The sequence below is a fragment of the Emys orbicularis genome, chromosome 11, assembly GCF_028017835.1.
Source record: "Emys orbicularis isolate rEmyOrb1 chromosome 11, rEmyOrb1.hap1, whole genome shotgun sequence".
Taxonomy (NCBI): Eukaryota; Metazoa; Chordata; order Testudines; family Emydidae; genus Emys; species Emys orbicularis.
Genome location: NC_088693.1, coordinates 61705638 through 61723521, shown reverse-complemented (window position 1 = coordinate 61723521; position 17884 = coordinate 61705638). Strand labels below are relative to the sequence as shown.

At 45.0% G+C, this 17884-nt stretch overlaps 1 protein-coding gene across 1 annotated transcript in view; it reads right to left on the bottom strand.

Moving 5' to 3' along the window:
* Window positions 1-11345: 11345 nt before the first annotated feature.
* The window catches only part of PARD3B (par-3 family cell polarity regulator beta), a 657306-nt gene continuing 650767 nt past the window's right edge, over window positions 11346-17884 (bottom strand). The window contains exon 23 of the mRNA XM_065413438.1: window positions 11346-11706. Within this exon, the coding sequence (XP_065269510.1) occupies window positions 11346-11706 (361 nt within the window). The remainder of the gene's footprint in view (window positions 11707-17884) is intronic.

Genomic DNA, 17884 nt, shown 5'->3' with positions numbered 1-17884 from the left:
AGTGGTGGAATTTCACACCCGCTGCGCATGGACGTCAGTGACAAGAGTTACAAGGGTATAGACAGTAGTGAACCTGCAAAGCACACAGGTTAATAACTGGCCTGCAGGATCTGGCTCCATGTCAAGCTGTTCATTATTCAGAGGCCTTCCTAATTATATTAATTAAAAATGCAGCATGTCTCTCAAGCCAGCCAGCTCAAAGCAGTAACAGATTGGGGGCCCTATTACCCAGCCAAACGCCAGGTCTTCATTGAACAAGAAAATTGCGGCATCACTAGGCTACCATGGATTAATTAAAAAAAACAAATCACGCCCCCACAGAAATTTACACAAATCCTTTAGCAAAGCCTACTCTAGGAGTCTGGGATAGAACTAGAGACAAGATCAGTTCTTTTCCCTTGCCAATGTCACCCAGATCTTACTCCAAATCGCAAACCAGAGAGGTTCAAAGATTGGGAGAGCCATGCAGTACACACGGTTGGCCAGCTATTCTCAAAAGAAACTTTTCTAACTAACTTTAACTGGCCCACTCTCCCCGGTACAAGTATGTTCAAGTTAGACATTATGTTTTTCGACTTTCTAGAAAACCTGTTTTATACAGAAACCTAACTTAATAGAAGCGATGGCGTTTGGTCAATTAGGAAACAAAACAATTATAACTAATTTATATCAATCTTTGTAGACAGCTTTTCTAACAAAAAAGTGACCACCTATGACACACTGGATAAACAAATTACCCCAGAGGAATGGGATTTGATCCGGAAAAGAGGACCAGCAACCTCAGTCTGTAGCACAATAAAAGAAAATTTCTTTAAGATACTGTTTAATGGTACCTCACAACTGTCAAGTTGAAAAATATAGAGCGATTGAATAGGTATAAATGTTGCAAAAATCTTGTGAAAGATTTTACGCATATATGATGGCCATGTCCAGTCATTCAAGAGTTTGGGGATACAATTTGTAACCAAACAACACAAATTGTTGGATCTTTATTACCAAATGAGCCTTTGGTAATCGTCCTGGGACATCCTAGTGGAAATGGTCACATAAAAGGGAATGAAGAATTCATCTCTCATCGGCTAGTAGCTGCTTGACTTTTGTAGCCTCCCACTGGAAAAAGAAAAATAGCCCAATCATTGAGGAATGGTTCACAGAAATAGAGGAGGTTGTGGTTATGGAAAAATTAACACACCAATTATTACCCAGCAAAACAGAGGACAGATAAATACTTAGATATTTGGTTACCTTTTATTCAGTACTCACACAAAGTATATTCACCTGCAAGAAAGCCAGCACACCAATTTTTTTGATTAACAACATTTGATCGACATACCTGGTCTGTTAAGTAGGTGCATATAGAAATTTCAGTCGATTTAATAAAATCACTAGAAACAACGTATTATAGGTGTTGCAATGATGCTTACGCTGTAATATGGTGACACCCTGTTAAGCAGAAAGATCCGCTGACTATACTCCTGTGTAATGTCTCTTTGAACAAAAGCTCACTGTTGTAATGATGCTGTTTTATTTCCGATATTTACATGGGAAGGATTTGTAAACTTGCTAAAACTTCCTAAATAAATAGTTAAAAAAACGCAGCAGGTGACTGACTCCCTCCTCCCTCCCCCATCATCTCGTGTAATCAAAACAGCTGTGATCTCAGCAATTATGGCTTCATCTTCAGATCTAGCAGTGACCCGCAGAGTGAGAGCGCGCAAGCGCACAGCGCCCCAGAAAGAGAGCGCGAAAGTGCACAGCGACCTACAGAACGAGAGAGCGCAAGCTCACAGTGACCCATTCTCTAATATTCTGCACCTTAGATACAAAACAGCAGCTGGATTAGCACTGAGCGGGGTCATGGCGATCTGTGCCTCCATTTAAAGGCCTATCCAGGGCAGTAAGGGAACTGTTCAGCTCCCCCCCCCCCCCCCCGCTGTATAGTAGAGCAGCCTCAGGGTTGCACTGACTATAATAGCCCCACAGGGGCTGCCTGCCAGGTGAGAGTAGCTGGAGTGCACTGCAGTCCATCCTTGCTCTCTTCCTCCTCATCCACGCTGTGCCTGGCAAGAAAGTCAAGCACAGAGCAGCAGCCCTATGCTACCAGGGGAATGTCCCCAAGCAGGGATGGTGGCAAGATATGTTGCCTGTGAGGCCCATTGACATGACTCAAGCAGTGTCCACGAGCCACCCCACAAGAGAGAATCAGGCCCTGCTTGTGGAGCATGCGTGTCCCTTACCTCCATTCGGTGCTCAGTGGAAGTGCAGGGGTCCGCACAGCATGGGGAAAGTCTGCTTCATCTTTACCTCTTGCTACTAAACGCCCCCCCCGCCATGCGCTGGGTGTGTAATCACAGTCATTTGCACACCACTCGATACCAAATCAGTGCACTAGGCACCATTTTGCCAGATCCCCAGATGTGCATCTTACATCCCTGAACTGGGTTCATTGTGTCGCGAAGAAAATTGCTGGGACAAGCCAATTAGATTTGGGGCCAACAGGCACAAATATGCAGAGACATATTTCCCCTTTTATTTTCAAGCCACCTTTTCAAACCTGCTGTTCTTTCGTATGCACAGAAAAACACTGACATACCCAGTCTCTTAAAACATGAGCTTGCTGTTTTTAAAATATAGGCTGCAATTTAGAGCAGTGTTTTGTGGGGTATTTTTGTTTTGTTTTGTTTTTGTTTTACCTTGGATTCAAGGATGTGATGCATGAAAAACTCCAATTTAGCAGAGCCTCTTAGATTAAAATCACACGGCGTAGGTAAGGTTTGGCAGACTGGCAGACAGCTCATACTAATAGGACCAAGAATTCAGAGAAGAATGGGGTAGATTTTAATGTAAGTTTACGTTTCTTCTAATGAATTTTAATGGCAGCTTTCACTATTCGTCTATGATTCATATGAGAAAATTAAAATCCTACCTTGAAACTTATATGACAATGCAGTTAACATCTTGCAGTTTCTGGCATTATCTCTGAGAACCTTTCAGTCCCATTTCTATGGTGCATTGTTTTCCTCACAAAACATATTTTAAATATAAAACATTGAATGTTCATTGCTTCTTTATAGCATTTTTATTCATTACCTGCTGGAGGCAAAGGGCATGGGTTTTATATAGAATTCTCAATTGAATGTCTTATTTTGCAGTTTTACTCCACTGTACATGTTTCCCAAGATATTATTTTCTTTCAGATGCAGATGTTCTTCTGGAAAAGTGATGCAAGGCAGTTTCCACTTAGAGCCCCTCTGTGCGAGGTTTTCTGCTGTGAGCGCTGCCAGCATTGGCTTTTTGGGTGGATGGCTTGTCAAGTACCTTTTCAGGCCCATTCAGAAGTTATTTCCCTCTTAAACACTGTGATCACACCATTGTTCCCAGGAGCTGCTTGGGGATATTTAGACAGGTCGGAGATGATGAAGCTTTGTCTCACTTTAAATCATACAGACTCACATGTAAGAGAGAAGGATCTTATGAGAGACCAATCAGCCGCTTGGTTCCAATTTGACCCACAACCAGCTGATACAAGTTATATTCAGCATTGTCTCTGTCTACAGTGACTACTCAATGAGAGTCCATGTTGTGTTAGTTACCACCAATCCCCGAGCATGTGTTCTGACTCAGCATAATTATGTGGTGAAGAGAAACACTTAGTTTCGATAAGAGGAACTATCCCTCCCAGCCAAATTCCTTTATTACCAATTGCTTAGCGCTAGCTGGTAGCTAGCTTGGCTCTGCCACTCCATTCTATACCCCCTCCACCTCTTAAAGTGGCAATGGTTATTTTGTACTTTAAAAAGGTACCTAACCTGAATGGCTCCAGGGGGCACTAGGCAACTTCTGAGGCAAACGCAAAAATTACCTGGGCAGCGACATCAGATTACCTGGGAGCCCCCAGCTTACTTCTTGGCTGCCCACAAGTAATTTGTGTTTGGATAAATCCATTCTGCCACATTTGCCGTCTCTAGCAACGTTCCCCTTCCCCCAGCACAGTCCAATACATTCTTCCTGCCCCAGAATTCTCTCTTTCGTTATATCACAGCATTGCAAAGGAGCGTAAAGCACATGCAACCTCAACACGAGGCTCTGGAGCTGCTGAGTGTTGGATGAGACAGAAAGGTGAGCTCCTGGCCACTTGTAATCATTCATTATATCAACCCTTGCCAAGTTCCAGCTTAGATAATTATACTTTGCTTCCTGAAAGTCTCCCAAGTCTCAGCTGAAGTTGTCCTTTGTACACTGAAGCAGGTTATGCAGTGTTGCACCACACAGTTAGCCTGTTGTCACATTCCACCCTGGAGGTGACTGCATTTCAGTGCTGTGTGAGTAGTCCACACACACACACACACACACACACACACACACACACACACACACACACACACACACACACACACACACACACACACACACACACACCCCTTTGGGATCCTCTACACTGAAAGGCTTGACAGAAAATAATGTTATTAGTATTAGAATAAAGATCTGTGCTAGGTTTTAGCTGCATGGCTCATTAAAATGGATGGGCCTCACCTGGCTAAAACACCACATAGCTCTTTATGCAAAGGGCAGCAGTGATTGGAGGACAGACACTCGGCTCGACACCCTGGGAGCACAGTTCCCAGGTGAGGAGACTGCTGCAGTTGGGAAGCCTTGGAAAACAAATAGCCAGGGAAGCAAGAGAACTATTTTGAAATCATGATTACTGAGTTTTCGGCTCTTACTATGTCTTCTAACTATCTCTAGCGAGCTCTCTGGTTATCATTAGCAAAGGAGGAATTAAGACATCAAAACTTTATCTACTCGTCCAGCTTTAGCGAAAGGTCCCTCTTCTTTGGCCGGATCTCTTTCAAACCTAGTGTCTGCATGGATTAGAATTTAATATGTGCTAAAGCTGACTCAGTGTGGCTTGTTGACTGTGTTGGTGTGAAGGGGTTCACTCACCACAGGAGCGTCTCTTTGTGCCCAGGTGTGACAAAGCAGCTCTCTCCCCCTGCTGATGGTCACTCTGGTGCTGCGGTGGTCTGTGTCTCTTCCTGAAACTCGGCCCTCTGGCCAGCTCACAATTTAGTCAGTCACCTCCAGAATAACAGAAAGCCCAACATGAAACAGTCCAATGTCCTCACAAGAGGGTCTTTGGCCCCAAATCCAGGCCCCTGGCCCTCACACCCTTACCTCAGGGCTTTCCAATGTCCTTGTTCCCGTCTCCGGACTCATGCCATCTTGCCACGGAGGAAGAGGAACCCAGGCCCTCCCACTATACTGGGTTCAAACCCAGGGACCGTATCACCAGCAGCCAAGGTCTGCACACTCCCATTCCTTGCTGCTGTTTCCCTGGGCTCCTTCCTACTCAGCCTTGTCAGTTCCCCTTATTCTGTTCCTCCACAGAACACCTCCCAGGACTCTCGCTCCCTAGCAGTTCAAATTCTGCCCTTCTTTCAGGGCGCACCACCAGGGCCTGCTCCATCTCAGGGGCTGCTTTACACCTTCTCAGCTGTTTGCGAGTTAGGCTAGGATCCCAGGGCTTATTCTCCCCCCTGGGCTTCCTTCTCACCACATCTCTATTCCTGGAGGGTGACTGCAGCACCCATCCTGCTACAGGCCTCTTCTCTTTTAAGGAGCCTGCTCCTGCCCAGCTGGGCTTCAGGATGATTAAGCCTGACACTCTCTCCAGGTGCAGCCAGATAACATAACTGGCCTCTCTGGCCTGTATTAACCCATTCAGGGCCTGTGTAGGGTGTTTACTCCATCCACATGGAGATACATGACAATCTGCATTTACTTGTACTGAAGTTTCTTGTTTATTAAACACTTGTGCAACACTCAACAGTCATGACTTTTGATATACCCCATTTTGTAAGCCCTCCCTATTTTCAGTCCTTCATTTCCCCTGTCTCATTGTCCTCTTTCTCCATTTCCTATGTTTCTTAGAAGCAACACAGAGAACATTATTCATAGAAGTGATACATCTGTAGTGGCTCCCTGGCCTAGTGACTTTCCTCCTAAACACTGAACATCTTTATATTCGGTTTGGAGAATTTCATTATTACATCTGAACAGATGCCAATGTACTATACAAACGATGGCCCTGATGCTTCCATGTGTGCATAACGTTGAGCATGTAAGTAGTTTGCCATTGACTTAATAGGACGACGACTCATACTTCAAGTTAAGCACCTGCATCAGAGTTTCAAGGGTTCTGAAATGTATGTAAAGGAAGCACTGCACCCATCTCACTGAAATGCAGCCTCAGCTGGGGTGGAATGGGGTAGCTGTTACATAACACACAGCAACACTACGCTTCAGTTGAGAACAGGAAATGATGAATTCTGCTTTGAATTGAAATGGTGGGGGGAATTTAGGTAGGCCAAATGTAGCTGCCGAAACTGGAATTTGGTCATGGCTGTAACAGAGTTGACCACCTCTTATGCGCCCCCTGTCGAGCCCTGCCTAAGTTTCCCCATCTTCAGGGCCCTTAGGAACTCCACACAGACTTTTTTATGGCTGACATCACCCCTGCCTGGGGCTGGTTGAATTACAGGAACAGTTCAAAAGCAAGACTCCAAAATATAGGCTGTCTCCACATCTGCAAAGTTCATTCTCTGGAGGCTTCTACCACATCCAGAGCTCTTGTTCTGTCCCAGCCTGCTGTTCACGAAGCCACTCCTAGCCCTTCCTAGCTGGAGCTCAGATTTCTAGGTCTGGCTTCCAGCCTCAAAACCCTTCCTCCAGTCAAGGGTCTCCTGCAGGCACCTCCTGCTTGCTGCAACTCTTCTGCAGCCTCTGCCACAGCTTCCTCTACAAGGCTCGGGTGCCTTCTCTTAAGCCCAACTGGGCAGCAGGTAATCAGTCACAGGGGCGCTGGAGCCTGTCCCCTCTTAAAGGGGTCAGTCAACAGGTGACAGAAGCTAACATCTCTGTGAAAAGTGCCATGGGATCAGGACCTTGGTTTTACAACTCATCTGGAACATGGAATGTCCAACAGCAGAGCATCCCGTACCACAAAGCTGGAGCACTGTTTCAAAGCTGGCTCTGAGGGAATCAAACTTAAGTGTAATGAGTCATTATCACCATTTTCTGCAGCAATGGTGGGTTTTCCTTGAAGTTCTCCCACTAATCCTGACCACGCCAGATCACAACCCAAGAAGATGATGCCTTCAGAAATGCAAAGAAGTGAGAGAATCAATATGCAAACAGATGGTAGTTTGTAGTCTTAAAGCCTTTATTTTAATGCAAAATAAAACAGGTAAAATTTGTATAGTTATATATAACAAAAAATGCAAAATCATTTATGGTACCAAAATTTTCTCTCAAATTTGGTGTTGAATCCTCCCCCCCAATGATTTCACTATATTTTTTTATTCAACACACACAACCATAGTCAAGTATCATAAAAAAGCGAAGAAATAATAGAAAAGTGACTTAGAAACAAAACGTCCTGGTTTATTATATGTTGATAGTAAACGGCGCTCTCCAGACGGTGCACGTAAGGTTAGAATACTCTCACAAACAACTGCAATCGAGACTGCAGGATAGGGCCTCACCCTGGGAGGAGATAAGCAACTTCAATTCAGTGGAAAGGATCAGGCCCCAGAAGAGTAATGGGATTTACACAGAATTCTCTGTCTGAAAAGCAAATCTTTGAGGATGCTTATGATGATGATGATGAGGAGGAGGAGGAGGTAGCACTTTCACTCTGTACAAAAATTAGGCAGCATGTGAAGCTATTTCTAGTTTAGGACGTTTGTGTGAGCTGGTGTTCAGGGCTGCAGGCATTATTTAGGGACAGTGGTTGTTTTTATTCTTGGGTCCCCTCCGTTTTTCACAAAGACATCTTTGTAGGAGTGCCCACAGAGCCTCCTTATAATAGTAGTTATCACAGTGGTAATGGTTCCTCACGGGCCAATGTCAGTGGATCACTAGTGCTCGGTCACTCAGCAAGTCACTGGTTTCTATTTGTGTCTCTAAATCCTTCACTGCCCAACTGCCCCTTTACCAGAATCAGAAACCGATGATGCAACTCAGCCAGCACAGCAGCTTGGGGAGTCACAGCAGCCCTCCTGGCATGTAAGCAGGTTGCTCTTGTTTAATCTTGACTCATGCCACCGTGCAAATGTACCATGTTCTGGCTCCAGCAGCAACCTGGGCGCTCCTTGCAAACCCAGTTCATGGCAGGAAGGTTTTTGCTGGATTGGCACATTTTTTGATGAAGGAGTGTGAGGCAACTATGTGTCAAGAGCATTTCAGACACGTAACACTCCAAAACATATGGACATATGGGGAAAAGAGCAACCTGTTACTGAATGGCTCTTTTGGATTTTGCAAGTGGTGTATTTTCAACTGTCAGTTGTAGCACCTCGTGAAATTTGCACGGTACATATTTTCCACAATATGGTGCTAAAATCATACATTTTACATTGCACAGAAGCAGACTATATATACAGTAGTTATATATCATGCTTTGCAAATACCGTACCTCTACAAGATATTAAACCAGCAAATTGCAATTTTCTCCTAGACCGGCACCATAGATTAATGAGATGGTCTGTAATACCTTTTGCTCCTGTCCCCCAGCAAGGTCAGAAGTTTTCTCCTTCATAGCTTCCAGCAGTGTACGATGTGTCCATATATTATACTAGTATCCACTACTTTTTGTTAAGTCTCATCTGTGTAACCTGTTGAGTAAGATTAACAACTCGGAAGGTGCTCGTTTGATCTGTCGGCCCAAACCAAGCGGTGCCAGTGCAGTCAATGTGAGCCTCCACAGGAGGTTTCAGGTTACAGAGAGACAATTGAGCAAGCCCTTCAAAGGCCATAAATAACCCAGAAGCTGTTTCCATCCTGTTTTTATTTGGCCCTGGCTCATGAAATACTGTACATGAGTTCTGTAAGCTGTGCTGAGGAGCATTTGAAGGGTTAGTAGGTAATGAATGATAAGGCAGTAGCTTATATTCAGAGCTGTTCTTAATTGTGGTCTGGCTTGATCAAGCCACTGTCACAAACGTATTAGTTTCTTTACAGCTGGATCAAATGTATCTGGGGCTGTATTTCAAAAGAGGAAAGGAAAGTATTTTAATTTGTTTTCACTTCGCTTTAGGTGGACGTTCATGTCACTAGCAGCTACCCTGTGGCTGCCAAATCTTTATTAACCGAGTATACCACCCAGTACAGAAAGCTCATTCAAAGAAGTACAAGGCTGTGTGTGGCATGTACCCTACACAGTGTTTACAGTGGAATGGGAATGCATCTAGTGGTTGGAAGAGCCCCTTGGAATGCAGCTGTGCAAACCTGTGTGAGACTCAGATACACCATGCGCCAGTCTCTAGAGATCAAATGAATCCTTACCAGTCCTGATAAAGGGATACGCACCAGATGAATGGACCCTGCGTGTGATCTATAACTGGGAGGTGACCTGTGCAATGAATCCTGATGCATTTGCTGCATACCAAAGGGCGTCAGCCAGGCCAGGTCCCAGACCTCTCCCTCAGAGGAGAGGGGCCCAAACGAGCTTCTGTTGCTTCCAAAGGCAGAGCTTGAAGAATTACGGACACTCAGAAGCTACTTAAAATGTGTTCCTAGTTACAGGCTCTGTGGTTCCCTAAGCAATGCTTAGCATGACAAATCATTGAGCAAAGCATCCAAGCATCTGAAGCCCGGTTAGACTGCGCAGCAAATGTCTGTGGAGTTGGGAAGTCGCATGGCTGGGAGGCACATTTCAAACTGCCTCAGAGCATCATTTACCTCCTTAAGGCCAGAGCAGCCCTGAGCTAATGTCTGCAGAGAGCTGGGGGAAAGAAGCTAGGTCCTTCTCCTACCTTCTCCCCCTCTCGCCCCACTTGTCCTTCCCCTTCCCCTTGTCTTCTCTTTCTCCATCAACCTCAGCGTCTCTCCTCTCCTCGCCTAATTGTTTTAAAAAACCTTAATTGTTTAAACCATTCTCCTCTTTCCTTTTCTCTTTGCCCCCAACGTTTCTAAAGCAATCTCTCCTCTGTTATCCTCATTCTCTTCTCCATCCCCTGTTGCTTTTAAAAGCCTAACGCCTCCCCCCCACCCCTCTTTTCCAGTTGCCGTGTGGAGCACTGCCAGGCGAATTGGCATTGTTTGGCACTTCGCACAGTACCGGCACTGCCAGAGCCTGAGCTTCCTTGCAATGATCAGCAGCGGGCCCTGCATTAAGAGGTGACAATTCGAACGGCAGGAGCCATGCATAGTGACAGCAGAAGAATAGGATAGAAGCTTACAACTGCAGGCTCAGAATTCATTAACTGATATGCCAGCAGACACCTTTATGCAAACCTGACTAGAGTGGGGGCAAGTATAGGCTCTGCCCTCCCTGATCCATCTGAATACTTGATGGAGTAACAACTTTAATAGCACTTACTGTACTTCACACCTCGGGCCAGATCCTCAGCAGGTATAAATAGGATTAGCTCCACTGAAGTCAAGGAAGCTACACTCATTGAAAGCCCCTAGGCCTTACATTTAAGAGCTGTGCACTGCGTAATATACGTACACATGGGAACAGACAGACAGACATTTTTCAGATGGTTGCCTCATCCCCTAATGATCCTGTAGGACAGTTCTATGAATACTCTCTAAACTGCCCAAGTACGGCTGAGGAAGTTTAGTTCATTTTAGCCCAACTGTGTTATTTGCAATAGGAAAAGAGGATAAGCTTGATGCAGAACTACCAAAAATGAGGGCTCCCAGATGCATGCTCCAGCAAACAAGCATAAAGAGGAAGATACAGGCAAGATTAAAAACCAATGACTACGGCATTCTCAAAATATAAAACTGCTGGTCCGAGTGGGAGTGAGACAGCAGGGAAGTCGTTGGTAAAGTCACCACTGCACACGGCACTAGATTACACAAGACTCTCTGACCCCGAGAAGAGCAGCACTGCCCTGAACACAGTGTCAGGTCACCAGAAGGCTTCTGTGATATAATACTCCTGTGGTGTGGATCCAAAATGGACTCTGGTGGTATCACCACTGGTCTTGTACAGGGCGCGCTGTGTGTCTGTGTGTGTGTGTAGCCAGATGTGGTAAATAGCCCTGAGCTGTACTAACAGTTACACTTACTTTTCAGCCATCACTTTCTATTTTTAACTGGTGTTAAAAACATTTGAATGTCTGGCAACGCACGTACCTAAAAGACACAGTCTCTTAATTTGATATGGCCCAAGATTCCTATGAAAACGAACCTATCCTGAGGCAGGTTCAGTAAGAATGGTTCCAGTTAAGGTGCCATTCCTACATGCCGTTAAGCTTGCTAGGACCAACTGTAAAAAAGGGAATGTCAGGAATCCTCCATCCCAGCCCATGTTGACAAAGTCCAGTTTCAGGCTATACAGCTGCAGTCATGGGATTCTTCTGCCTGGAATCCTGATGTCTATATTGGTATTGATCCGGGCTGCTCCCACGCTGTCCTGTTCGGCCCATTTCATTATAAGCTGGCACTCTGTGCGGTTGGGGAGGTGAAGGTGGGACATCCTGGCGGAGGGGTCCCTTGTGCTGGGTGGTTAGTTGTTGGCCTGGGTAATACTGGGGATACCGCAATTCTGCTGCCCTCATGTCTTGTGCACGAGAGTAGTTTCCTTTAGAGGGGTGGACAGCAGGCTGCCCTCCTTGGTAGTATGGAAGATCTCGCTCTTTGTATATCACTCGGGGCCCTGTTAAATACTCCATTGGTTCTGCTGGGCCACACCTGGGAAGGAAGAAAATACATCTAGATAAATAAAGCAGTATTCCAAGCCAGCAACACACTGTCGTTAAAGTTCTACATTTAATGTGGGACAGGAAATGCCACCTCAGCAGTAACTTGACCTGATGAGTCAAAACAGAACTTGAGAGTAAAAAAAACCCTCCCAGCTACATGATGCAGTATTTCTAATTCACAGGATACTGGGCGCAAGGGTCCTGCGCCCATCACAGCCCACTGACAAAGGAAGAGCTCTGCAGCTCACAAAGCCAGCCTCCCTTGATCCATTTGCCGTAATGGAAACAAAGATCCTTCAAACAATGTGTGTTTGACTGTGTCTTATCTAGCCTGAGGATAAACAGATGAGTTTGGGCTACAGCTTTGCAAATCCCATAAGCCGTATGTGCACAAATAATCACACCTCCCAGCCCTGGCCCACTTTTTTCTTCTAACATGTCAGACTGTAAAACTCTCAAAACACCATAGTTGGAAATCTTGGAACTCCTGGAAGAAACAACAGGGATGTTAGGATACAGTATCTGTGTTTAATGGGCTAGCCGCCAGTGAGGTTTCAAAACCCCCCTGTGAGCTGGAGAGCCTGATGTTAAGTCTGCTCTGTAACTTGTCTGCATCCATAAGGGTTTGGCAAGCTCTGGTGCATGTGAAAAGCAACATGTGAACATGTAATCCCAGAGGATGTGCTATAAAGTCCCCTCTGTACCTTTCTGTGTCTTAAATGCCATGATTTACACTAATGAGGGATTGATATTTCTCCCTAGAATAGTTTAACATGTGATACTTCTAAATGGCAAAAATAATTGTTCTGCATAGATATGTCACTGCAGCATCCACAACAGTTCAGCACAATTAGGAGTTTTACTGTTGTGACTGCAAATGTCCTTATACTTCACAAGGGCAAAACCTCCCATTGACTTCAGTGGAATTTTTTGCCCGAGGACAAGCTGAAGGAACTGCAGGATTTTGACCCAAAGAGAAGACTGAAAATGTAAATTAGACACACCTGCCCTAGGGGCACAGGACTACACTCATCAGCTGTTGTTGAAATACATTTTTGTGGATTTATTAAAAAAAAAATCTCTATTGTAAAAGATATCAGGTGTCCAATTTGCTGATGACTTTCACTTCCTCAACCAAACTCTCTCTTTTGTTCACACAGGGATTTTATAAGCATGCTTCTCATTTCTTAACCCGGGCTCCCCTCCCAGATGCCATCGAAAATTGTTTTGCATGAAGTGAAACACAACATGTGGTTTTCTGCTGCACTCGTTTAAGCCCATGGGGTAAATCACAGACATAGGCAATGAACAAACATTATCTGCCTTGAAATGAACCTACAACATTCCCCCTGGAATCGCTTAGTGCAAATGTTTCCTGTTTAAAATGGAAAGAGAGAAAGGAAGAATTCCAGGCCTTGGACTTTTAGGACCCTACGGTCCCCAGAGACGTTTTGCTTTAAAAACAGAACATTATAAAAGACAGGCCCTCCTGTTTTGTTCATGAGACAGTCCAGGCAAAGTGCTGAAGGGGTTGAAACCACCCTCTGAGATACTAAAAGGACTCTTAACCCACATGTGTTCAGACAACTGGTATCTCTACTCTCACACATAGGCCTTGCAACGAAGTCTAACTTCCACAGCAAGCCAAAGGCTTGCGCCGTGTGTTTCTATCAGAGGTGGTCAGAATGATGACAAGACTTGTGGACGAGCCATCCACACCATATCTTGCAACTGGAAGCTTGTGTTTATGTGCAAGAGAAATTAAAAGTGGAAGCAGTTGTGTGTCAAGGAATAAAACAAAGGGAACAAAAGTTAGTGTGTCATACTTGGCATTAGTTTCTTTTTTCAAGACTTGAGAGACGTGCAATGATTAAAAGGATATTTGTCAAGATAATGGTCATATGTTTTAATGTAATTTTTCGTAGCTGTTATCATGAGACAGAATTTTTGCTCATCGTGTTTTAAAAAAATCAAAATAATGCAAACATGCTTAGGACAGATGCAAAACCCAGTGGGAATCTGGGCAGCTTTGAGTTGGGCCCTTAATGGAAAGCTGAACTTATGATTTTAAAATATTTCAAATGTAATTGGTGGAAAACAGATTCTGTTAAAGCTGCAATTAGAGTTGCTCTTGGAACAAGCTGCTGTGCGTCACCAGTTGCACCCTCAACAGGCCTTCACTCTTCAAGGGTCTGGATGTGGCAAAGAAGGAGCATTACGTATCCACACAGCGTGGAGGAGGGGTAGGAGGCTGTAGAGCATAGGCGCTGACTTCCTCTGTTTCCGGGAGGGAGGCCTCTACCCCCACTCCACCCCTTCCCCCAAGCCCCTGCCTCGTTCCACCCTCGCCCCCACTCCTCCTCCCCCCCCCCGTGCCTCCTGCACCCTGCTGAATAGCTGATCAAGGTGGGCAGGAGGCACTGGGAAGGAGGGGTTCAAGCTGATTGGCGGGGTTGCTGGTGGGTGCTCTGGCTCCGGAGCACCCACGGAGTCGGCGCCTATAGGGAATGGCTTCTTTTCAGGAGAGTTGAGTGTGCTGGGGATGTGGAACCCTTCAGAGTAACATTTGGGAAGGAAGAAACCAGGTTCCACCGTAAAAGTATTGGGATCAGGTATGATGGCCAATTTTACCCATGCAGAGCGTTCCCTCTCCAGGCCCCTCTTCAGGGGGTGGAGTACAAATGGCTCAGCTATACCTATGGGGTCGGGATTGGCAGCTGGAGGATGGTCAGGCTGGGGGAAGGAGTGGGTAGAGCCGGGCATGGTTCCACTTCACACAGAGGCTTCGGAAAAGTCAGCGTGTTAATACTTCTGCAGCTTCCGCCACCCTTCGGATACAAAGCCACGAACACTTCAAGGGAGTCTCTGTGGGCAGGGAAGGCTGAGGGAGCCCTGGCAATTCTGCTCCGCTGGCGACCCCTGAGGAGAACGAGCTGAGGGAAACTCAACAAAGGGTCCTTGTGGATGTGTCAGCCCCCCTTGCCCAGCTCACTTCCCCAGGGTATTTCTGAAAGGAGGGGAGGGGATGACCCAGGCCATTGTTCCTATTTATAATAAGCCCTGGATGTTGAAACTGAACTATTCCCTGATGATTCATTCTAGATCATCTCATGATCCCTACTGGCCTTAAGCTCTATGTTTCTATTACTCTCTCCCCTCCCCTGCCTCATGCTTGTTGGTTTATTATGGGTGATTTCCTCCCAAATCCAGGCCTGTTGGCATTAGTGATTTTAAAAGGGAGTCAGAGAGTGGTTCGAAGCACTTTTTGAAGCCCCCAGTCCCCACGTCACATTAACCAGCAGCTAAGAATTTGTAAGACGAAGAAAAGGAAAGAATAGCTGGCGCTTGACCAACCCCGAACGTCCCTTTTATTATTTTTTTTAAGTGGACAGAAAGTCAGTATTTTTAAGGCAACCTGCAGCATCAGAAATGCCGTCACCAGGAAAAGCTGCACTCACACGAATAAAGGGAGATTTGGGGGCAATTTCTAATAATGGTGATTCCAGAGAGCGAATGCATTGCCACTTTGAAGCACCTCAATTTTCATCTGACCTTATACAATCTGCTTGTGTATGTTATTACTTTTCTTAAAAAAACAAAACAAAAAACAAAACCCATAAGCCAAACCAAACACCTTTTCAATTGCAGCCCCTTGGACACAGTGATCATTTCTGAGTAGAAGCAAAACAACTCTGCATTTTCTCTCGGCAGAGGCCCTAATGAAATTCTTTCCCCCTCCCGCTCTGTTTTTGTTAGCTCCTGGTGGGTTCAGAGTTCAGAAGGCTGGCTCACACCTTCCCAGTGACCCACAGCTTGTGGGTCAGACCAACAACTAGAAGTGGAAAATCACTGACCCATGGGACTCATCCAAACCCCACAAATTGGGTCAAGCAGGTCCAGCCACTCCAAAGGGCCTGATTAGGAGCGTGCCCTTTAAGAGGACACGCTGAGCATGAACTGCTCTGACCGTCAGCTGTTTGCTTTCTGGTCAGTTGTTTGACCTAGGGGGCCAGTGGGCTTAATGGCTGGCTGCAGATGGGGAACTTACACAACAGCACGGGAAGGAGCTGATCTTGTAGCTCAGCCTTTTACTGACTGGCTCACTTGTGCCTTTTCCCAGTGCAGGAGTTGGGAGCAGAAGATGCAGGACCAGCTACGTTAACATACTTCTTGTTAAGGAAGTTGTGGAAAGAGAGAAGGCAGGAGCACTGACTTCAAGGAAGGAATCAAAGCCATTAGAGCCGCATGAAAACTCTCTCCCCAAATAGTGACCTGATGTAGGCAAAGTGCCTTTCAAAAGCCTGTGTATTGAATTGTGATGATGGGAAATACGATTCCCCACCCCCACAGAGAAGGACTGGCACAGATAGAAGTAATGCAAACTTCCCCACACTTCCTGCCAACTTGTTTCCACCTTAACCTACTGATTCGGAGCTGTGCTGGTTGATCTTCGAAACACTGATCAGTTAGGAACTCTGATCCATTTCTGTAATTAGGAGCCCAATATAACCCTTGTTTTAAAGGTGACCTGCAAAGGATGATTAAAATATTGTGCTTGTGCCCTTTTTTACTTCTTGCTGATGGATAAAGAAGGCCTGAACATTTTTTCTTTTCCTGCTTGTTTTTACCTTAGAAATATCAAGAATGTCCAGTCTGCTATTCCCTGGTTTTGCTACGAATCTCAGAGAGCTTTCAGGGTTGTTTACAATGTAACTGAAAGGAGCAGACTCTTTAAGGAAGATCTTCCTCTTTCCAATTAGTGATTGATGTTAAATGGGTGTCAATAAAAAACGGACTACAAATTGTTTCTCCTCTCACTTGCGCAACTTCTGCTCTCTTGGGTCTTGTGATGTTCCCATTTCAGTAATTCTCCAGTTATCAGAGAAAAGAATTTCTCCTACTCTGAGGGGAAGTACTTGTTGAAATACACCCCAAGAAGTCACATACTTTGTAGCTAATGGAAACCCATACTTGGCTGCAGCCTCTTTTGCATCCTCTTCCATGACTGTTTAGTCTATGCAAGACTTTAGAGAGATCCTGGGTGATGGCATGAGGCAACAAAGGCGGTGATTGGAGGGCCAAAGAGAACAGAGTCCTGTCTGTGTCCCAGGATGTCAGCAAAGCATTCTCTATATATGCATTACAATGGAGTGCTGCCTGTTCTCTGTGATAAGGGCCCTAACTTCATATAAAGAAGAAGATAAAAACCAAGAACAGATCTAGGAATTAAATGAGGCAAACAAACAATCTTACAACAAACATACAAAGTGTTTCTTCTGAGAGCGGACCTTATAAAATAGTTTCTGACTTATATTTTTAAAAATCCTGGCTCAATGGCTAAGTAGTCTCGCTCTCTGATATTTAAAGTCACGGCACATAATAGAGAAAACAGTGCTGGTTCTAGGCAGTAGCACCAAAAACTTCAGCAGCTTAATATTCAGTGTGCAATACCTAAAAAGTCAATGCAGGTTTTTAAAAAAGTCACTGCATGGTTCTGAGTTTCATTAAAGTCTCTCCTTTGCAGGCTGGTTACTCCTAAAACAAATTTTCTGTGCCATTTCAAACCAACATTTATCAATTAAGATCATGTTTTTTGCATTTAAAAAGCTGAATGAAAGCAAATTTTGTATCCTATGACAAGGAGGAAACTGCAGCACAAGGCATTGCTCTGTTGCTGCTGTCAGTGAGAGATGGTTGTACCTCTCAGCAGAAGGCAGATGTCTAGCAATGTCATACTAACCTCAAACACACCACACACATATTATATTTATGGGCTGAGCTGGTGGAGGTGCTTTCTCCTCCTGTTCTTTTATCAACAATGCACAACTAAAAAATCAGATAATGTAAACTAATACAATCCTAGTGTCTCATGTAGCACATGCCATGCAGAGAGAGCTGTTTTTAGTTGGAGGACTGTTGTTTGGAATTCCTTCAGTGTCAGGTTTCCAGTTACCAGACCCCTCATCCCCGGTGAAGGCACGAATGCAGTTGGACAGGATTAGCAGAACACTTTGCAATGTATATTACATAGCTTTGATTTCTATAGGATTTGCGGACCCATAAAAATAACAATCATTTCATGACCTATATTACTGGGGGGGGAAATGGAAAAACATCTACTTTTGCTACTTGTGTTTGCTTTGGATTGCAAGGAGGAGAGGTCCCTC